At 49.0% G+C, this 22174-nt stretch overlaps 1 protein-coding gene across 4 annotated transcripts in view; it reads left to right on the top strand.

Annotated features, from left to right (window-relative positions):
* The window catches only part of NSF (N-ethylmaleimide sensitive factor, vesicle fusing ATPase), a 74669-nt gene that overhangs the window by 22738 nt on the left and 29757 nt on the right, over positions 1-22174 (top strand). For 2 of the 4 annotated variants that reach the window (XM_068996429.1, XM_068996430.1), the window contains exons 4-9: positions 258-297; positions 4095-4261; positions 5564-5671; positions 6284-6359; positions 10353-10454; positions 10903-11058. In XM_068996429.1, the coding sequence (XP_068852530.1) occupies positions 258-297; positions 4095-4261; positions 5564-5671; positions 6284-6359; positions 10353-10454; positions 10903-11058 (649 nt within the window). Of the gene's footprint in view, positions 1-257; positions 298-2209; positions 2357-4094; positions 4262-5563; positions 5672-6283; positions 6360-10352; positions 10455-10902; positions 11059-22174 lie in introns of those variants that run through there. The other 2 variants (XM_068996432.1, XM_068996431.1) reach the window with 2 other exon arrangements.

Here is a 22174-nt window from a genome sequence, read left to right as displayed (position 1 = left end):
GGGGAGACCAGTAACCTGAAGGAGGTTGGGCAGAACAACCTTCTGAGGTCACAAGATAGAATTATTTAAAGAGATTATTCAATGTTTTTGACTTGTTTCCTGTTAGTTTGGGGGTGTTTGGGATATTCCATTCTGCCCCTTTTCTCTGCTGCTGAAGGTTCTCCTGGGAATCCTGCTCCTCTGGGTGAGGAGGCTGCCTTTGAGAGGACAGGTGTTGTGCAGGACAGGTATTCTGACATTTTTGTCTTGTTTTACAGAGAAAATGGGCTGGCCTTTCCATCGGACAGGAGATCGATGGTGAGTGGATCAGCAGAGGGATTGTGATGTGTTTATAAAGCTGAATTCATGTTTCTATCCTGAAGGGAAACTGAATTGGGAACTCTCAGATCTCCAGCCCTTCTCCAGGTGATGTGAGGCCCTCATTAGTGAAGGAACTGCTCTCCTCTCTGCAGCCTTTCTGCATTTAATGTTTTCCAGACCTGGAGGACTTTTGGCAGTTTCTCCAGACACCTGCTGGTATCTCAGCCTGCCTCTGTGTGGGACATCAGTGTCCACATGCAGATATGAACATTGAACATGTCCTGGGTAGCCTGTTCCTGGGTCTCTGGAGAACACTCCCACTAACAGAGGACAGCTCTTGTCCTTGAGGAACTTCTTGGCATCAGCATTGGAATGAATGGGGACATTTTAGTGCCAGGAGCTGCCAGGAGCAGCAGTGTGCCCTGCAGTGCTGAGCTCTGGGAGCAGCACTGGTGTTTGCACCAATAACTGACCAGAACATTCTGCAGCAAGGTGAAGGGCTGAGGTGAATTTCCTATTTCAAGCCTTCCTCGAGCCTTCCAAGCCTTGGCCAATGTTTGGAGGAGACCAGTTGGCTCTTTTGTGACTTTGTGCTGTATGTCACTGTTCCCTCTGCTTTGGATCACTGTCAGGTACAGGTGCAGCTGCTGAACCTGTCTGTAGCTGCTGGAATGTTGACCAGACTTCTGGCAGCAGCTTCTTACAGGAGGGTCTCCATGTTCTTTGCTACAGCAGGTCCAGGTAATGGATCAGGTTTGTTCTTTGGACCATCAGAAGTCACCTCTGTGCTCCTGGGGAGGGCAGCTCATCCTCTCCCTTGCTGTGATCCTGCTCTGTGCTTGGCTGGCTCGTGCTCATGAGGCCACTGCTTTGCCTCTGGAGCTGCTTACAGTGATTCCAGGGAATTCAATTCCTCCTTGGGGATTGTGGGCAGAGCTGATGGCTGCATCCTGTGTCAGAATGAGGAGGACTGAGCCTGGGAAGTGGTGCAGCTGTGGGTGTGAGGTGCTCCTGGGGAGGCTCCCTTCTGGCTCTTTGTTTTCCCAGCACATGTGGTCTCAGCAGGTCCATGAGCATGGATCAGTACTCGGATGTGAAGTCTGCTGTGTTTGTGGGGACAGGCTGGAGTGGGTGTCTCTGCCTCTCTGCACAGCTGGATATCTCACAGACCTTGCTTGAAAGCCAGGATTTTAACCTGGATGCTGAGGGCAGACCTTCCTACTCCATACAATGACCTGGAAGGAGCTTGGTCTCTTCTCCCAGGGAACAAGGGACAGGATGAAAGGAAACAGCCTCAAGTTGTGCCAGAGGAGGTGCAGGTTGGGTATTAGGGAAAATTTCTTCACAGAATGGGTTGTAAAGGCTTGGAACAGGCTGCCCAGGGCAGTGGTGGAGTCACCATCCCTGGAAATATTCGAAGAACCGGTGGATGTGGTACTTGAGGACATGGTTTAGTGGTGACCATGGTGGTGGTGCTGGGTTGATGGTTGGACTTGGTGATCCTTGAGGCCTTTTCCAACCTTGGTGATTCTGTTAACCTGTGATTTTTTTGCTAGCTGGTCTTGTTTTTACTGAAAAATGACCTATAATGGGGGCAGACCCATAAATTAATTTGTTTCTCACCCTTGTTTGCCTGCTGATCGTGTGCCAACTCACTTATAGATCAGTGCTTTTCAGTACTCAGGTCTTTTGGGGAAAGAAGCACCGATATTCTGTGTGATCAGCTCTTAGAGCAGTCTGTGGCTGTCCTTGTCCTGGGCTTTGCTGTAAACCTCCCAGCTACGTGGGAGCCTGTGTTAACAAAAATAACGCAGTGATTCTGTGCAGAGTGACTAAATGTCATCTGACTCCCTGCTGGGTGGAAGGGATTTGTAAAGGCATTCTGCAGGTAGGGAGAAGGGCTCACAAACCCAGTGATTTATGGGGGTTTGTGCTTTGTCCTGGTCCCCTGATAATGTGGAAGCTGCGTTTTAAATATCAGCTGTAACTGCAGCCCACTGTGGAGCAGTGATGTGAGTCCTGCTGAGCCCCTGATGATACACTAAGGGTTTTCCAGGTGAGTGGTTTTCCTGGTGGGAAAGGAGAGTGCTCTGGGTGGATGTGGCTGTCTGGCCTTAATGCAGTTCAGCTGCACCAGCTCCGTGTTCCACTAGAGATGCACAGCTGGAGCCAGGCAGGCTGTCTCAGGTGCCTTCCCATCCCATCCCTGCTGCCCTCCTGGAGCCAGGAGGTTCCTGCTGCGTTCCCAGCCTCTCTCTGGGACATTCCAGGCTCTTGGAGCTGGTGCTGTGCACTGCTGGCTGGGCTGCAGCCCCACGCCGGGGGTTCCCCTCTGTCCTGGATGTAAGAGCTGCTCGTGTGCAGCTGACACCTCAGGCCTGTGGTGTGACCAAATCCAGACACTGATATTCCAGAAGCTCTTATTTGACAAAGCCGTGAGGTTCAGCAAGAAAAAGGAAACTGCCCAGATGTGACCTGTAAGGTGAGAGGAGCTCCTGGTGTTTGCTTGCAAGACCAAAGGGATAACCCTGCTGCCACATCCCTTTTGAAAGAGCTGGCAGGAGATCAGGAAGTAGTTTGGAGTTTTCATCTTCATCCCTGTTTCATGGAAGATCTGTCCTTGGCAGCTCATCCCAGGAAGGATGTTTGGTGTGTGTGCTGTGTCTTCTGGTAACTCCTTCAGCAAGAGACAGGCTCTCCTTGGTCCCTTCACGTGAACAAGTCCTGCAGCAGACCATGCTGGGGGCTTATTCTGCCCTCACACCTTCTCAGCATCTGCAGGTTTATCCTAGAACAGTTCTGCTGCCAAGGGCTGGACAGGAAATCACAGACTGAGTGGAGCACGTTCCCCTCCTGCTGCTTCATCCTTAGCCATGACCTCTGTAGTAGAGGAGACTTTGTTCTCCGGATTCAAAGCAAACCTTTAATGTTCCTCAGTCTTGTGGAGAGTCACTGGCTTCTGCTGCAGCCTGGTTTGTGGATTGCTGGGCCTGCCTGTTTGTGAGGTCCTGCCCTCTGGTCACCCATGCTGAGCAGTGTCCCTGGAGTTGTGGATTTTGTTGCTCTTCCCTTTCCATCCTCTTCCCCTCTTTCCACTCCTGTTTCTGACGTGCTGTACCTGTGGGATCAGGTTGGCAGTGACTGTTCAGTGCCTTCCCTGCCCCTTGGCTTTCTGTTCAGGTGATTCTGCATCACTGAAGGTAACCTGGAAATGTCAGGATAGGCCCAAGGGCACCTCTGGGGTGGGGGCTCTTTCCTCAGTGTCAGGGATGAGGGACAGTTGATGATGTGCTTTGTTTTGGGCTGACAGATTGCATTGCTGCACTGGAACGTGCAGTAATTCACTTTCTGCTGCCTCATCTGGAGAAAAGCTCGGCAACCTGTTGCCACAGAAAACCAGTGATGGCTTCTTGTCACTGCTTTTGGGCAAGACTACCCTTAATGCTGCTTTTGGGCTTCCCAGAGATGTGTCCAAACCCTTGGGTGGAGATACAGATGTGTGGGACCACAGCATGTCTGGATTTGCTTTCATTGTCCTCATCCCCCAAAGTCTGTGTGGTGTTTTAAAGGTTATTAAGAGTTTTTATAGCAATGCAGGGATTTTCAGTGGAAAATCTACTGTATTTTTTACCTTGTAGTTGAACATGGATATAAGAGAAATAAGGGTCTCTATCAGAAATAATATATTCAGTTTTACTCACTCTCAAGGGAAGGATGTGTATTGCCAGACGTGTTTCATACACTGTGGGGACCTTGCTGTCCTGAAATGTGCTGTTCCTTGTTTTTTCCCACAGTTTCCTTGTACACTTTCGACAAGACCAAGCAGTGCATCGGCACCATGACCATCGAGATCGACTTCCTGCAGAAGAAGAACATCGACTCCAACCCCTACGACACAGATAAGATGGCTGCAGAGTTCATCCAGCAGTTCAACAGCCAGGCCTTCTCCGTGGGCCAGCAGGTGGGCTTTGCTCTGGGGCTTTGAGCCTGAACTGGGCTAAAACACCACGTGTGGCTTGAGAGGGACATCTGAGGGTGCCAAGGGCTCTGCAAAGGCCGGCTCAGGGGCAGGAATTGTTCTTTGTGTGAAGGGTGTCTTAGTGAAAAGTCAAACCATTGTGATCTGAGAGCGGGGGCAGAGGGGTTTAGAATCTGCCCTATCCTAAATCTGTGAGGAAAATCCCAGGGCTTGGGAGAGCTCAGGTCTCTCTTCATTGTGGCCTGATTGGATGTGAGCATGGCAACTCCTGGAATCTTTTGGGAAGTCACTTTTGCCTCCTTCTCTGAATCTTTTGGGAAGTCACTTTTGCCTCCTTCTCTGTAAGATCAAGACAAACACCTTTGATTAATTCTCAGTGGCACCTCCCAAGTACAGGGTATTTTCTTGTTCTGGAAGTGTCCAAGGCCAGGTTGGATGGGGCTGGGAGCAGCCTGGTGTGGTGGAAGGTGTCCCTGCCCATGGCAGAGGTGGAACTTAAGCTTTAGGGTCCTTTCCAACCCAAACTGTTCTGGGATTCTCTGATTTATTGCTACTCTATGGAATTAAATAATGAAACAGGGATGAAGTATTTTCCTTGGGGACCTTGGAAAGCTGATGTCCCTGTGATTGAGCCTGCAGAGGTCTGCAGCAGATGGGCTCCAGCCCCTGAAAAGCCCTGTGTGATAACCTCTGCTTTGCCTTGCTCTCAAAACAGGTGGAGGGTGGTCTCTCACAGTATTTACAACTTGCAGGGTCTGAATCTTAAGGCAGTTGGAAATACAAACTCAAGGAAAGGAATTGTGCAGACCCAGCTTGGTTTTCTGTGGATTGGACCCTACCTCTCGTTGCATTCATTCTCTCTCTCGTTAGCACTATTCCTAAAGTGTCCTTGTCAAACTGAAATGCAGAAGGTCTGAAAGTTTTGAGCTAAATTGTTCTCTATGACTAGCACCAATTATTGAAGTGAGAGGAAAATGTCATGAGATGATACAGAACATTGAGCTGGGGAGAAGGGGGAGGGGAAATAGATGCTTTTCTTGGAAGGAAATTTTTTCTTTGAGTTTCTCCAGCTGACTTCGTGTTCTGCAACTTTAGGTGTGTTACTTTTACATTGGGGCAGGGAAAGCATAAGGTCAGCACCCCAGAGCTTTACAGGGAAAAACCTCCATAGGAGTTGCTGGGTGGTTAACTCAGTCTTCAGGCCTCTTTTCCTTCAAATCTTGGAAGTCTTGTCAGAATCCTTTTTAGCTTTTTTTAATGAGATTTTTTTTCCCCTTTCCATAGCTGGTGTTCAGCTTTAATGACAAGCTTTTTGGGCTCTTGGTGAAGGACATGGAAGCCATGGACCCCAGCATTCTCAAAGGGGAGTCTGGAACAAGCAAAAAGCAGAAGGTGGGCTCCCAGGAACTCCTGTCCATTCCTTGGGGACTGCAGAGCTGCAAGTCCTGACCAGATCATGCTACCAGGAGCAGTTTAGGTGTTCTGCCTTTGGAGGAGTCACACATCTGGCTCATCTGGCTGTGTCTGCTGTGTCAGAGAAGACAAAGAGCATCGTTTGCAGTTCAGTGCAGTCTCCACTAAACTACAGAGCTGGGGAGGATGCAAGGAGTAGCTTTTGATCTCTAAGTACTAATTCATGGAAACTGCCTCTCTTGAGCTTTTTTGTCTTCCAGATATGTCCAGTTTTGACTTTCCCTTCTGTGGAAAGGATATGATTTTATTTTCTCCTTTACTTGCTAGATATTGCTGAAATAAAATACTTGGGTTTGAACTACACCAGTAACTTTTAAAAACCAGGTTGTTGTACCTGGTGAGCTTCTGCATTCAATGATGTTTGCTTTAGAGGAGGGGTTGGTATTTTTCATTCTTCACAGTGACTTTTGAAGTAGAGCTTTTGCTGCTTTTTCCTGCCTTCTGAGATGTGCTTGGGGGACACCAAAGGAGCAATCTGAAGCTGAGTCTGATAGTAATTAATGTAATTATTTCTTTGCCTTCCCTTTGCAGATCGAGGTTGGTTTGGTTCTCGGAAACAGTCAAGTTGCCTTTGAGAAAGCTGAGAACTCCTCTCTCAATCTGATTGGTGAGTTCCTGCACCCAAACAGAGAAATAATGCTTGAGATCTGCTGCTTTTCAGGCCTGGGAGACTTCATTGCCTCAAGGTTGTTTTTTTTTTCTTCACTCCCAGGCTTAGATTAGCAAGGCCAAATGGACCAGCAGACAGCAGCTGGTTGAAATATTTTAACTCTTCAAACATCAGAGAATGATGTTTTCAGAGACAGTAACAAGCCAACAGCTCTCCCATTACATTTAATTAAAAGAGAAGAGATTAGGAAATGGAGAGCTTTTCTAAATGTGTAGTCAGAATGTCAAAGTCCTGCTCTTGGGAAGGCCATGGGAGCTGCAGAGCAGCACAGGGGGCACTGTGTGTGTAACTGCTCACATGAGTTTGTTCACACCACTGGGAACTTTGATTTGAAGAGACACTTTCTAAAACCTCAACAAAACAAATCTCTATGTACAATATCACGCTTGGCTATCAACGAAATTGGGGAATAATTGGCATGTCCTCCACACATTCCTTTGGAAAGAAAGTGGTGTGGGGGTCGGGCTGGATCTGGAGTGTTCCCATAGAGCCACCAGTTTGAATGGTGGGACCTGGGCCCCAGAGTGGGCACTGAAGCCCTTCCCTGCAGTGGCTCTGTGTGCCCTGGGACTGTGGGGGCTTCCTGGGGAGCAGGGACTGCGCTGAATTCTGGGGATCAGGGACGCCTGCTATTCCTTTGGCTGTTCTTTGCTTACCAGTGGGATGAGGTGGGTGACTCTTTCCAAGCTCCAGCTGCAGATCCTTCCCTTGCTGGTGGTGTGGCTCTGGCTGTTCTTTCCTGCCTGTGATTCAAGGCTGAACAGACACTTTTATTTTTCTTTTTTCTTGTTTCTCTTCCCTGTTTTGTTCCTTCCTCCCAGAGTCCATGAGCTAAGGAAGCTCCTCCTTTTGCTGCTGCTCTTGCACAGATCAGGAGGGGCTGGGGCAGCTGCTGGGTGGGGGCTCAGGGAGCCACGAGGTTTATTTTTGCAGTAGGCTTCAAAGCACAGCTCTGCTTGGCTGGGAGTGCTCAGTGCTGTGAGTACTTGTTACAGGAAAAAACCATCTGAGGGTAGCAGCCACTTAGGAAAGGAGAATTCAGCTCATGCAGCACTGCAGGAGCTTGTGACAGGGGCTGAGGTTTGGTGCTGCCCTGTAGGGCCACATTCCCTCCCGTGTGGGGCTGGGACTTTGTGCCACAGTCACTCCAGAGAGAGGGAAGATGTGAAGCTGTTGTGTAACCACACCTTGCACCTCATCAGAGTTTTGATCTGAGCACTCAGCCTGTGCTGAAACCCCAACACAGCTCTGTAGGCTGGGTTGTAGATGGCTGTAATTAAGCATCTTAACGAGGATACAGCTGTTAATAGCACCAAATGAAACTTGCAGGGGCAGGGCAGTGAGTTCCCAGCTGTGACTGGGGGATTACACCCGTTCAGGACAGCTGGGGGTGTGTTAAATAACCCTGCTCACTGAGTCACAGCAGCAGGGGGATTGTACCTGGTTAATATTCAGAGCCATAGAATGACCTGTGATCTCCCTCCTGGCACGTGTGGGTGTGAGGAGTGGTCCTGTGGGAGAGCTGGTGGGTTGGGAATAGGGACTCTTCCCCAGGATTTGGTTTCATTGTCTGCAGACAAGACAAAAGAGCTTCTTGTGCCTCGATTTACTTCTGTCAAATTGGTACTTCATTTAATCTCCTCATTGATCTGAGGCAGAGCTGCTTAATGTGCTTTGTTGGTCTCTGGGGAATTGTAAAGTTCTGAATAATTGAATTGTGAGAGAGGAGATGAAAGTGAAGTGAGTGTCACTGAGCTCTGCCTTCAGTAAAGGGCCTGCATTGTTTCAATAGAGAAGAATTGTAATAATTTTTTTAAAAAGCCAATTCTGTTTCTTCTGTTTAGCATAAAATTGTGTTATGAAACCAGTGGATGAGGTTTCAATCCAAGCTGCAAGAATTTTACCGTGCTGAGGTGCAGCCAGAAGGGGGGAGTGTAGGCCAAGCTCTGTGGGAGCAGGAACAGCCCTGGCTGAGGGGTCTGACCTAAAAGCTGGAGTGCAGCACTGGGATGATAAACACAGGGGAATTGTGGATTCCCTGCAGGGCTGTAGGTGCTCTGTGTCCCAGGTGCTGCTGGGCTGTCCCTGGCATGTTACCCAGAGGCACGTTCCTGTTTGTTTGTTTTGCTGCCCTTGGAATTGAAATATTGATTCCAGATGTGTTTAGACCAGCATTAAAGAGTCTGGTTGAGCTCACACAGAGCTGCTGTTTGCTGTGCTTCCTGGACTCTTGGTGCTCATTCATTATCTGGCTGAACTTGAAGCACCTCTTAGAAGAGCTTGTGGAACAGAGCAGCAAAATGCACACTTGTTGTTTGCAGGATTGGGTATTGGGAAGAAATCCCTCCCTGTGAGGGTGGGGAGGCCCTGGCACAGGGTGCCCAGAGCAGCTGTGGCTGCCCCTGGATCCCTGGCAGTGTCCAAGGCCAGGTTGGAGGGCTTGGAGCACCCTGGGATAGTGGAAGGTGTCCCTGCTCAGGACAGGGAGTGGCACTGGGTGACCTTTGGGGTCTCTTCCAACCCAAAGGAACCTGTGGCTCTGTAATCTCTGTGGTTCTGTGGTGTTCTAGGATGGGAATGGCCCCCACTGGGGAAACCATTAAGGGGCAACCCTTAAAGCACTGTGGAATTCTAAGGAAACATCCCATTTCTGCAGGAGTTAAAGATAGTTGTCAGTGCCTTTGCTTTTTCCCTGGGTTGTCAGATCTCTGTGTGTTTCCCTGGTAGCTGAGGATGCTGGAAGCCCTGTGGAAGGTTGATCTAACTGATAGAAGTGTCAGTGCTTGTTTGTAGGCTCCCTTGAATAAACCTAAGGTGAGACTCCGTGGATTTGCCAGCATCCTTCCAGGAGCATTTGTGTTTGTTTTGTGCTTCTTGAACACTCTGAGTACTTCCAAGCTCCTCTGCAGAGGGAGTGAGGAGCTCTGTGAGGCTGTAACGCCAGTGGCTTGTCAGCAACAGGGAAAGGAGGTGGTTAAAGGGCTGCAAACCTGTGCTCAGGGGTCTGATTGCACTTGGAGTGCCTCTGGAAGAGGTTATGGAACAGACAGTGAACTGTGGTGGTTTGCCAGGACTAGCCTTTGTTCTTCTGAGTTGTAAAGTAATTATTTTGTGTAACTTTCCTGCAAATTGCTCCAGTATCTGGGGACCAAGAGTGGTGAGTGTGCTGTTCCTTTCCAAAGGATTCTGGAAAAGGTCTGGAGAGGTGCAGATCTTTGAACCTGAGGTCTGTACAGAAGAAATCCACAGAAACTGTAATAAACCATTAAATTAGAGTATACCTTTATGAAGGTGATACACTGGGAAGGGCCAGCCTGTCTTGTCTAAGGGCAGTCCTGCCTCATGATCCCACTGGAGTTCATTACAGGAATCAGAAAGCACTGGCACAGGGGCTGACGTGGGCTGGTGGTTTGTCAAAGCTCCTCCAGCAAAGTTCTTTGTCAAAGTTTCTTAAAAAAGAATCAAAACAGATCGATGAGAGAGAAGGTCCTTGCATGAGTCAGTGAGGGATGAAAGGGAAGGAGGAAATAGCTGATGTCAGTGGAGTTCAGTGGGAATCTCCTCTGGGCCTTTGCTGCTCGCTGTAATTATTGAATAAACGGGGAAAAGCCGGAGCAATGAGGTGCCCAAGCTGGCTCTGACTGAGCTCAGTGACTGAGGCAGGAAATGGCAGAGGAGATTCAATGCAAATAACTGTGAATGATGTGTGGGAGGAAGAGCTCTCCTGACCTCAGTAAAATGGATGGCTGTGGTGGGCCCAGATCCCAGGTAGGATCAAGGGAATGCTGGACCCAGCTTGTGCAGCCTGGGCCCTGTTAGGAATTGATAAATGTGGCTGTTAAGAGTGATCACATATTGTTATAGAGGGATATGAACAAAGCAGAGCATCCATCATTCTGTGCCTGTACTGAAGGTACAACCAAACTGCAGCACCTGCAGGTCCATCTGCCCATCAGAGGGTGTGGAGGAAGAGAGAAGACAGAGAGGAACAAGGGCTCCACTGTGGAGCTGCTGCTGTGCAAGGAAGAACAGGTGGGGCCTGGAAAAGGCAGGACTGAGGAGGATGCAGGACAAACCTGTTCTCATCCCAGGTGGCCTGGAAAAGGGTGGATGCTGGTTCTGGGAGCAGCCACGGGAGCTGGGTGCTGAGGGCACTCTCAGTGCTGGGGTTACATGGGTCCAGGGGCACCTGGGTGAATCTGGGGCAGAGAAATCTACTGTGGATTCTTCAGTACAGAGGAGCAGCACCTGGCTGGAGAAACCCCTGAAATGGGCTGTTGGAAGGCTGGGAAAATCAGTCACTAAGCTGTGTCTCTGGTGTCCTGTCCTTGTGTCCTTGTCACAGTGTGTCCTTCTGGCCAACATTTGGAACTGAGCACGGAGTTCATGAGCTGGGGTCTGACCTGCAGAGCTCTTCTGGTGTCTGTGTGTGCTGGGATTCTGCTGGGCTGTGTTTGAGACCTTTTCTTGGGTTTTGCAGGTAAATCAAAGACCAAGGAGAACCGGCAGTCAATCATCAACCCAGACTGGAATTTTGAGAAAATGGGCATTGGAGGCCTGGACAAAGAATTCTCTGATATTTTCCGAAGAGCTTTTGCTTCCCGGGTTTTCCCACCTGAAATTGTGGAGCAAATGGGTGAGTGTAACCTGGAGAAGTGTGGCTGGGCCACAGGGTGCAGGCCTGGCCCTGGTGTGTGAGGGCTGGACACAGCTGACACCCTTGTGGTGCTGCAGTTTCTGGGGGATCCAACAGAGCCTCCTCTTCCCCTGGTGCTCCCAAATGTATTTTGAACTCTTGTCACTTGGCTGGGGAAGGGGGACAAACCCAATAGAAACACTCAACCCTGCACATGGAATGTCTGAAGGATTGGGACACGTGGTTTAACTGGATACTGTTCTGGTGGTGCTGAAACTGGGGCTCTGAGCAGCCTGGTCTGGTGGAAGGTGTCCCTGCTCATGGCAGGGGGTTGGAATGAGATGAGCTTTAAGGTCCCTTCCAACCCAAACCATTCCATGGTTCTGTGAAATGCTCCCTCCTTGAATGCTTCATTTACCCCTAGCAGTGACACTGCTCCTCTTCCTGACTGCCTGGCCATGATCTGTCCATACAGCTCAGAGGAAATTCTGTCTTAATGCTCCTGCCATCATCTCTTTTACCTCCCAGTTCTCCTGGCAGCTGCACCATGAGCCCTGTCCTCCCCCAGCCTGAGCCCAGTAAACCCAGCATAGGGTATGAGTTCTGCTGGTCAGGTTGGAAATGCTGGGGAGGATGCACAGGCTGTGGCATGTCCTGGAGTCTGGGAAATAAAAGCACAAATCCTAAATATAACTTCTCTTTTTGGGTCGAGGGAAGGAAAGGCAGTCCTAGTGCTTGGTAAACATGTGCTGGCAGGCAGATAAATGGTGCAGGGTTTAATTTTTAGTAAGCAGTGTGCAGCTGCAGGTGTCTGATTCTGTCATAGAACGTGGCTGGGGATGTTCTGGCTGCTCCTTGTTCTCGGAATATAATCTCTGTGGGTTCATATTTGAACTTGAAATCCATAGCTGTATAATTTCTGTATGTTTATGTTTCTGATCCACCTTCCCTCTCCCCACAAATGAAGCAATCAGGATTTTGATTACAAAACAGATTTCCATCAGGAGATACATCCTGTTTGTGTGGGGGTGTGTGGAGGGTGTCTGCTTCCAAGGCCTGTGCAATTGATGCAAAGTAAACTTCCCTGGGATGTGCCTTCAGTCTTGTCTTGGGGACTTGGACACGTATGGAGGAACTGTGGAGAAACCCCAGGGCTGGCTCCAGCCTGTGCTTGATTCTCTCTCTCCTGCCTTTCAATTCCTGTCGATCTGAGAGCTGAGGCCTTCTGGGGGGATGCTCTTGGGTCTTGTGGGTTTTGTGGCTGTGAGCGAGATACAGCTTCTCTGCTTCTGCTTGGGAACATAAAATGCTTAAATTTGTTAAATATTTAACTGCTCTGCGGAGAGGAGAAGTCAGAGAAATGGTGCTGGCTGTGGAAAGAACAGCTTTTACCCACGGGCACTGGTGTCCAGCTCAGCACTGTTGCTGACAGCCAGGCTCTTGTACTTGAAATATTTTTACCTTTTGAAGCAACTATTGTGTGTATTCATGAAATCTTCCCATGGAGACAGGCTGGGAGAGCTGGGGCTGTTCAGCCTGGAGAAGAGAAGGCTCTGGGAAGATCTTAGAGCCCCTTCCAGTGCCTAAGGGGGCTTTTATAAAACAGAGGAGAGTGATTTTTTTACATGGACAGATAATGATAGGACAAGAATGGGAATGGTTTTAAACTAAAAGAGGAGATATTTGGGTTAGATATCAGGAAGAAATTCTTCCCTGGGAGGGTGGGGAGGCCCTGGCACAGGGTGCCCAGAGAAGCTGTAGCTGCCCCTGGATCCCTGGCAGCGTCCAAGGCCAGGTTGGATGGGGTTTGGGGAAACTTGGGGACAGTGGAAGGTGTCCCTGCCCATGGCAGGGGTGGCACTGGATGGGCTTTGAAATTCCTTCCAACCCAAACATGGTTCTCTGATTCTGTGGCTGCAGTACAGAGTCCTTGGCTGTGACCACATGTGAAGGTAAAAGATAATTGGTGTTGCTTAATAAAGAAAGACAAAGATTCTCTGAAGGACCAGTGGTATTTGGATTAGCTTGGGCAATGAATTAAAGGTGTGCCCCATTAAATTGCATTAAATATAAATACCCTTACTGTGCATGTTTACACCCAGGCTGCACACAGAGACATTTTTCAAGGAAGAAGTTGGGCTGGGAGCAAGTGCTCCCGAGCTCTGATTAACCCCAGGGCTAAAGAGCTTATCTGAAATTTGAAAAAACAAAAACTTTCTGACATTCATTTTCTTTGCCTTAGTTATAACTTGCTCTTAACTATATTTCAGATCTGAAATGTCAGTGTGACAGCTGTTCACCTTGGTGAATAATTTATTGGGAAAGGAAAAGAAGGAATTTGCTTGCTCCCTGGTGCTGCAGTGCTCACCCAGTTGTGTTCTTTGCCCAGTGCTCCCAGACTGCAGCTTCCACGCCAAACGCAATAAATATTTCTGTCCATAACTACACAGAGCCTCTATAGACCCTTCCAGCATTACTTGCAATTTGTGTGTGGTTTATCTAACTTCCAAGGAATGCTCTGGGTTTGGAGCACATAAATCAATGTTAGTTAACCATATCAACCAAGGGGGGAAGTACTGCTCTGATGGTTCAAGCTTTGGTTTATCCAAGAGCAGAAATGTTTCATCAGCCCCAGCTGGGCACTAACCCTGCCTGAGTTCCCTCCTGGAAGAGGCAGTTGGCTTTTCCCATCTGTGGATGTCCCAGCCCTGCTGGGGTGGCTTTGGGCATGCATGGCTCTGTAGGGAGCTAATACAGTTGGAAGCAAAAAATACTATAAATAAAAACAGTTTATAGGGTCAATATTCAGCTGGATCAGCTCCCTGGTTGGTGTGATGTGACACAGAATCCCAGACTGGTTTGGGTTGGAAGGGACCTTAAAGCCCACCCAGTGCCACCCCTGCCATGGGCAGAGACACCTCCCACTGTCCCCAGGTTGCTCCAAACCCCACCCAGCCTGGCCTTGGGCACTGCCAGGGATCCAGGGGCAGCCACAGCTGCTCTGGGCACCCTGTGCCAGGGCCTGCCCACCCTCACAGGGAAGGCTGACTAATGCCTGACTGCTGACAATCTTGTGGCTGCCAAATGGAATTAAATCCTCACCTGGATGAGGCTTGAGGAAGATCTGTGGAAACATTTTGGTGCCTCACTCGTAGGAGTGACACTTCTGAGGAGGGAACTTCACACCTGGGGGCACTGGTGGAGGGAGATACCAGGCACGTTCTCCCTGAGGGACAGCCCTTCAAAGCCCTGTTTCCAGGGAATCCTCCTCCTTTCCAAGCCCTTTCAGGATGCCTGTGCCATCCAGCTGTGTCACTCTGTGCTGAAGGGAGTCTGGCTTTGGTTACTCTCTGCTGCAGTTCAGAGCAGCCTCTTGCTCCAGCTAAAGCTCTTCTGTTTATTTGACAAATGTTGTGTTTTCTTCCCATCCATGGTAAATGCTGGTTTTTCTGCTGAGACTTCAAATCCAGCTCATTCAGCACCTCGTGCTCTTGCCTAGAACAGTGTTCTCTCTTCTTGTTTTTTTTTTCTTTCCCCCTCACTCCAACTGGTATTTAGTCACTTGGAGCAATGTTTTTGATATTTGGTGCCTGGAGCTGTAACTTGTAACAAAACTGTGAAGTCCCTTCTCAGACTTGAAAAGAAAACACTGCTGCTGACCTTCTTTTCCTTCCCTTTGGTGTCCCCAAGCTTTGAAACAGAGTCGTGATTTGCAGCAGGGAGGGGATTTCTCTAACTCCTGTGGCACATTATTTGTTGTAGAGGCCTCAAAGAGCAAATTCTGTATGGACACGTTGTTATGGTTTAATAACAGGTACAGAAATGTTTGGTGTTACAGGTCACGTTCCTTCTAAGACACTGAGGTGGAACCCAAATTCCCCACCCTCTCCTGCTACCACAAATAAACTAAATCAGATTTTTTGAAGGTGGTTTCTGTTTCCTGGGAACCATCTTAACCTGTGCTCTTGACCTGCCCTCTCGGGATCTGTTGGTCTCAGAGCTCTGTAATTTTGAAGTACAGCTCATGATGGAGGAGTGAAGTATCAACAGAAGACAAGGGGACCACTGAAATGAGCAGACACTCAGATTATTTTCTTCCTCAGATTCTGTCTGAAGTAGAGGCTTGTCTGTTAAGCTGCCTTAAAAAATTAATGCATTAATGTTCTCGAAGTACTCAGATACTGTAAGAGAAGAGTAATGATGGAAAGGTTCTCATCCAGCTGTTCTGAGAATAGGGTAATTTTAATGAAAAATCAATGTCAGGTATGTCTCACCTTACCTGGGGTGCTGGGAATGCCAGGCCCTGCTGGGCAGCGTGTCCCCAGTGCTGGGTGCTGCTCTCAGCCTTTACATTCAGTCTGGTCCTGTCTCTCCAGCATTCTCCAGGCCAGCTCTGGGATTCTGAGGCCATTTCCCATAACCTCTACATCACTCATCATTATTTCTCCTCCCTTGGCCTCCCCTCCCTGCTCAGGACTGTGGTGACCAACCCTGGAGTGGATCCATTCTGGATCAGCTGGCAGGCTCTGGCTGTGCCTCGCGGTCTGGGCCTGGTTGGAATCCTTGCTGGGATGATCTTTTGTGTTTTGCAACATGCAGTTCATTATTCCTCCCCAATTTAGAAACTTGTGCATCAGGTTGCATAGATTTCAGATGAATTTGATCCTGCCTGTCAGTGTGTTTGTAGCTCTTGGCTTTGCAGTGTGCAGATGTAATTGGAGCATTCTGTTCTGTTCCATCTCCCAGGCACCACATGCCACTAAATTCAGGATGGATCATTTCTTGCTGTGCTTTAAAGTTTGTGGGGTTTAATCTACTTTTCATCCACCTCTAACTTCATTCAGCCTGTGCTTTTCCTGCATGTCTAGGAGGATGTCTAACACCTATTTATATCTTTAGGAAAGTCTAAAGGTCCTTCTATTGCTTTCTTTGTTTCCTCAAACCCTCTCTGTGGGACCCCCACATTTACCTCGAGGGAAGTTGTCTCAGACTGGTCTAATAAAGTTGTTCTGGCTACTTCTTGTATTTCTTGTTTTCTTCTACCTACTTAAAAAGACCAGAATTATGCCAGAATTTTCAATTTTCCAGCAATCAGGTTAGTGCTAGGTCTGTATCACACCATCAGAAAACAGCTGAGGTTGAAAGGGACCTCTCAATTTAGTACAACCCCACAGTTCCCTCCCTTTTCTGTTTATAACAGCAGGGATGACATTCTCCATCTTCCCCCTGGTTTCTCACCCACCCTGTTCAGGTTCTCACTGACTCTGAGATGATTTCATGCACCCTGAGTTCCCTTGGGTGAAGTTCATGTCCATGTGATCTGCTGCTATCCAACAGTTGTGGGCTCTTGTGTCTCTTGTTCTTTTTCTGCTTCTGTTTCCTGTTCTGCCCGTTTGTCACTTTTATTGGTATCAGCTGTCACACAGAATGTCAAATCTTCACTGGTGTAAAAAGGTATTTAACAGCTTGAACTCAGCATTTGCTGTTGTTAACTCTTCTTCCTTGCTGAGAATGGACCAGTGCTTTCCTGGTCTCCTCCTGATGGGATTTAACACCAAGTGCTCTGCTCACCCTGAGGCACCTGGATCCAGGGCCAGCCAGGCTGAGTCTGGGCACTGAACTCTTCCTGCACACGTCTAAGGGCTCTGTGCCCTTCCTTTGGGGAGGACAGTGAAGAAGTCCCTGACATCTGTCACTTCCCTCCCCTTCTTCGAGCCAGAGATTGACTTAGACCACCCAGGTGTCCCCCAGGGATGGGGAAGGAAGTGAAGGAGCTGATGTGCAATTTGTTTGTGTGTTGGGTTGCTAGATGCAGCCTCTGTATCAAAAGGGATGGGAGAAGTTTTGGAGGAGGGCATCAGGGTGGTGGGAAAAGAAAGCTTCTGGACACAGAGGGAACTGCCTTGAAGGACTTCAGCCTTGGGAGGGGTGTGAGAGAGGGGGCTTCTAAATTCTGCAAAGCTGCCAAAGAAATGGATTCCCTTTTAACACAGGGATGTGGAAATGGGAATGTGGCAGCTGGTTTGGAGGGAAGGGAAGGGGCTCTACACCAAACTTGCAGCAAGGGACTTCTGCAGGGATGGCCAGAGCCATCACTGGGTACTGGGAGGGCTTTGCTCCTGCTCTGAGTGGCTGCAGAGCTGTTGGTTGGTGGCACCACCATGGCCTGGCATCCCCAGTTTGTGTCCAGCTGGGAGCCCGGAGCTGTCCCTGTGCCCCAGGGTGTCCATACATGTTCACAAGGCAGGAAGTGCTCACCAGGCATTCCCAAATGCCAGTGTGTTGGCTTTCTAAGCAGGTGGAAATGATCCAGCTTTGTCCCAGAAAGCAGGGAATGCTGGTGGGATTTGTGTTACTGGCATCCAAGAGGGATGGGGCTGTGAACATCCTGGCCGTGCTCAGCCATCCCCCTGGCTTCCCACAGACCCTGCCTCTGGAATTAGGGATGTTTCTGCAGCTCTGTTAGGAGACTTTTACTCTTTGCTACTGTGCTGGCTCCCATTAGTGCTTGGTTTTGTTTGTTTATACTCTTACCAAAATCCCTTTTCCTGAGTGTCCTGATTCTGTTTTTGTAGCCAAAGGCATTCTGTTGGGAGCATCTCTCAAGCTGATTTATTTTCATTTCTAGCACATCCCCTCAGAAATGGATAAATGCCCTTGTCATAAATCTCATTATTGCCTCCCGATAGATGTGTGCACTGAACTCCTCAGAGCCAGTGGGATGTGGTGAGGAATCAGTTTCCAAAGGTCCATGGAGAACTTTACTTTGTCTTCTCTTTCCAGAGGCAAAGGATTTGATAAATCAAAACTCTGGCCATTGAGAAAATAAAAATTCTGGTTCAGGTGTGACCCTTTCCCTGCCCCAGCTGTGAATTCAGAGCAGACACCAGTTCCTTCAGTCTCACTCTGTGTTGGATTGTCAATCCCATGGGAAGATTAACGGGATGCTGGAGTAACTCTGGGCTTGCAGCATGAGAGGAGAGGGAAATTCCACCCAGCTCTACTTTCAGGGAAATTTTGCCTGTGTGGCAGGTGAAGTCTGGGAACCCTGAACTTCCTGTAACCTGCCCCAAGATGAATGTGCAGAGATAAACATCTCCCTGCTCTGCTGGGGCCTTACCATCTATGCAGGTTCCTGGTGGTGCATCTGAGTGATCCAATCACACCAGAATGCTTTGATTTTAATTAAAGGGGGAATTACACTCCCAAGTAGAAAATCCCTGTTACACAAAATCAGTTCTTCTGATCTCTCCAATAAATTGAAGAGGGAGAATTGAACAAATAAACTTTATCTTGTCTTTGGGCAGGTGATGTTCTGGGTCAAAACAGAGTTTGACTTCCATTGGTAACTCTCCCATTCTCACCAGTTTTTATGAATTTTCCCTCATGTTTTGTTTCCCATATTTGTATGTTTGAGTTCCTGTTAATGTCCCTGTTCAGCCTCTAACTGTCATTGAATGGCATAATTTAAGGATCAGGTTACAGCAATGACCTTTTTTTGGAGCCCTAATGATGAGCTGAATTGGCTGGAGATGTCTGCACTGCTGTAATTTGTGTTTAGAAAGATTCTTATAATAGTATTGACATTTGGGCCACATTGGTGAAATCAGCAGAGGGGAGATAAACTTAATCAAAATTCCTGTGTGGTGCAGAGGATCCCACTGTGATTTGAGAGGTAACATTTGTGATTTTTCATCACCTGTCTATTTTAATAAAGTCCTGCTTATGCTTAAAACTTTGATTTTAGCCAGCTGAACGTGGCTGTAAAGGGAAATGTCTGCTGGAGTCACTTGTGGCAGTTTTATTTGAGGAGGAACTAATTGCTTTGGGTTCAGGAATGTTCTGCCACCTGACTCTCACCCTGCTCTCAATGTTGCCCATTCAGTGGCAACCAAGTCTTGCAGCAGGTGGTCAGTGATGGGTTCAGGGAGGGGGAGCACGGATTGTCCAGCACGGGCTGAGCTCATTGGGTAAGGCTGGGGAATTGTCTCAGGGAACCTGCTGGGCCCAGAGCTGGGATTTCTCTTAGGAAGACTCCAGGACCCGAGGGAGCAGCTGGAGCTGTGTCTGGGGAGGGTTAGGTTGGATCTCAGGGAAAGATTCTTCCCCCAGAGGGTGCTGGGCACTGCCCAGGCTCCCCAGGGAATGGTCCCGGCCCCGAGGCTGCCAGAGCTGCAGGAGCGCTGGGACAGCGCTGCCAGGGATGCCCAGGGTGGGGTTGTTGGGGTGTCCTGGGCAGGGCCAGGGGTTGGACTCAGTGATCCTTGTGGGTCCCTTCCCACTCAGAGTATTCTAGGATTCCTTTCCTTTTCCCTTTCCCCTTGAACAGGAAGAGGGTGAACATTCTGGGAGGTTTCTAAGCAGGTTTGTCCAGGTGGGTTTGTCTGTTGCCTTCCAAGCACTGCCCCTCTCAGAGGGGAGATGAGATTCTGGGTGTGGGGTGTTACAGGCTGAGCCTCTGCAGAAGAGGGGAATGTTTGCGCTTTTCAAGAAGTTCAAATTTTTTGGGCTGTAGAAGAGAAGCTTCTGGGGGATATAACTCAGTTGTACTCCTTCTGGGAGAGAGATTGGGAATTGCAGGAATCCCGGATTCATTAAGATTGGAAAAGCCCTCCAAGATCATTGAGTCCAACCTGTGCCCGATCTCCACCTCTGTCACCAGCCCAGAGCCCTGAGTGCCCTGTGTGGGCATTCCTTGGACACCTCCAGGGATGGGGACTCCACCACCTCCCTGGGCAGCCCCTGCCAAGGCCTGACCACCCTTTCCATGGAGAAATTCCTCCTGATGTCCAACCTGACCCTCCTTTGGTACAGCTTGAGGCCGTTCCTCCTTGTCCTGTCCCTCTTCCCTGGGAGCAGAGCCCAATTTCTCCCTGGCTGCCCCCTCCTGTCAGGGAGTTGTGGAGACCCAGGAGGTCCCCCTTGAGCCTCCTTTTCTCCAGCTGAGCCTCCCCAGCTCCCTCAGACACTTCTCATAGGACTTAGGAGGAAAACAGAAGAACAAACCAGGCCCAGACCATTGGTGCTTGTGTTGTGAACACCCTGGCACAGCCACTCCCTGCGGTACCACAGCCCTGCCTCGCTGGGCTGGGAACAGCCCTGACCTGCCAGAGCCCTTTGGTGCCTCTGTAGCCCTTTGGTGGCCTTGTGCTGGAGCCCAGGAGCTGTTGAAGCATTGTTGTGCTGGGGTTTCCCTGCAGAGTTCCCTTGTCAGCACCATCGTGCCTGGTGCTGTTTTGTTACAGAGGGCATCGTGTTCCCCCACGGTAACAATGCCCTCGTGACAGGGATGTGACAGGAGGAGCTTTTAATTTTAATATCTGTGCCTTGCTCCCTCCCTGTGAGATTTGTCTTCACTGACACTTTATGTTGTTTATGCTTTTGACTCGCAGATGCCTCAGTGCTGACTCGTGAATCCTTAGCCGCAGCTCTTGATTTCTTTAGTTAAGTTTTTTATCTGCACAGAAGCCCAGCAGGATCTCTCAGCTTTACTGCTGTGCTCACCCAGTGCAGCACTGCTGCTCCTCGTGGCAGTGTCCTCCTGGAACTTCATTGCAGTGAATGAACAGCCAGAGAGAGAGGGAACAGATCGTGTGGGGTCACAGGAATTAAGTTGTATTGAGCAGTTCTTCAGATTGAAATCAATTCTTTATTGCTATAACATTCAGGAGTAAATGAAATCACAGCAGAGTGTTGGGAAGGTGATAAGGGAGAAGTGTTTGTCCTTTACAGGCAGAATTGCCCTGAGGTCTGAGTGGCCCTGAGGGCTCTGTGGGATGGGGTGAGGTCACCAAGGAGCTGAGACAAGACAGAAACCAGGAGGGGAGTCATCCTGTGGGGTGACAGACAACTCCATGTGCTCAAGCTTCTTAAGCTTGGCAGAAACTGAGCTCAGGTCTCCTCAGTCTGAGCTCAGGGCCATCAGTCTACTACTTGTTTTGGTTTTGCTTTTAATGTGCATCCTGAGCACTGCAGGGCTCGTGTTGGGTGGGTCGCATTCTTGAAGAAGTCAAACTGCGAGAATGAAGTAAAGAATTTTCATTGATCCATTAAAAAATGGAAAAAACCCTCTAAGGTTGAGTCCCACCATTCCTCCAGCACTCCTGAGGCCACACTAACCTGTGTCCCCTCTTTCCTTCTCTGAGACTTTCCCTGGGCCTGGTGCTCAGTGTTTAGAACCTGGTGCTGGTACATGATCTCTGCTCTCCTACTGCAGAGTTTTCCAACAGCAGCTTCCAGGCCAAAGGTTTAAGTCTTGGTGCAGTTCCTTTTCCTCCTGGCCAGATCTGGTCCAAGTGCTGACAGTCCCATTAAAGGAACAATCCAAACCTGATTGTGGACAGGGGCTGGTCCCACAACCTCTCTCAGCACAGTGTGAGGCAGAGCATGGGAAGTTTGGGCATAAGGATATTCAGAGACAGAATATTGATAAAACATGGGTGGGACTCACAAGCTGGATATCCAAAATTCCATGAATCCTTCAGGGAAACTCTTCTTGTTCACACCTGGAGCCTCTCCCAGGAGCTGTGAGCACACCTGGGACACGTGTGCCTGTCACTGGCTGGGATGTGTCCAGCCTCAGCTTGCAGCAATTGCATCCTCTCTTTCCCTGCAGGAGAGAATTTTGAGTGCTGGTGCTCAAACACAGGGTCCAAAGTCCCATTATCTGAACAAATTAGAATATTTCAAGTATTTCTAATTACAGGTCAAGGATTTTGGGCTTGGAAGCTTTTTTGAGTTTTTTCAATATTTACTCTATGAACTTGCAGCCAGAACTGGATGTGTGATATGGGACTCACTAAAGCCCAGTACAGGAGTAAAAAGTTTGGTGTTATCACATGATATTCCTCATTTTCTCTTTCAAGAACCAGATGAGTGTGTCTGACCTGTGACTGCTTGGTGTGCAGGGTGTGAAAAAGAGGATCTGCAGCCCCTCTCTACCTGGGGATGAGCAGCATCCCTAGGACCTCCTCTTGGTGAGAAGTATATTATTTCCACATTGCCCAAGAGATTTCTGGTGCTCTGTGTTCCTGACCAGGAGTTACAGCTCGGTGTGGCTGATGGATGGAGAGCACTTGTGCTGTTCCAGGGGTTGTTTTTCCTTGGCACATCATTG

Source organism: Aphelocoma coerulescens, chromosome 27 (genome assembly GCF_041296385.1).
Source record: "Aphelocoma coerulescens isolate FSJ_1873_10779 chromosome 27, UR_Acoe_1.0, whole genome shotgun sequence".
NCBI lineage: Eukaryota > Metazoa > Chordata > Aves > Passeriformes > Corvidae > Aphelocoma > Aphelocoma coerulescens.
This window is presented reverse-complemented; position numbering and strand designations above follow the sequence as displayed.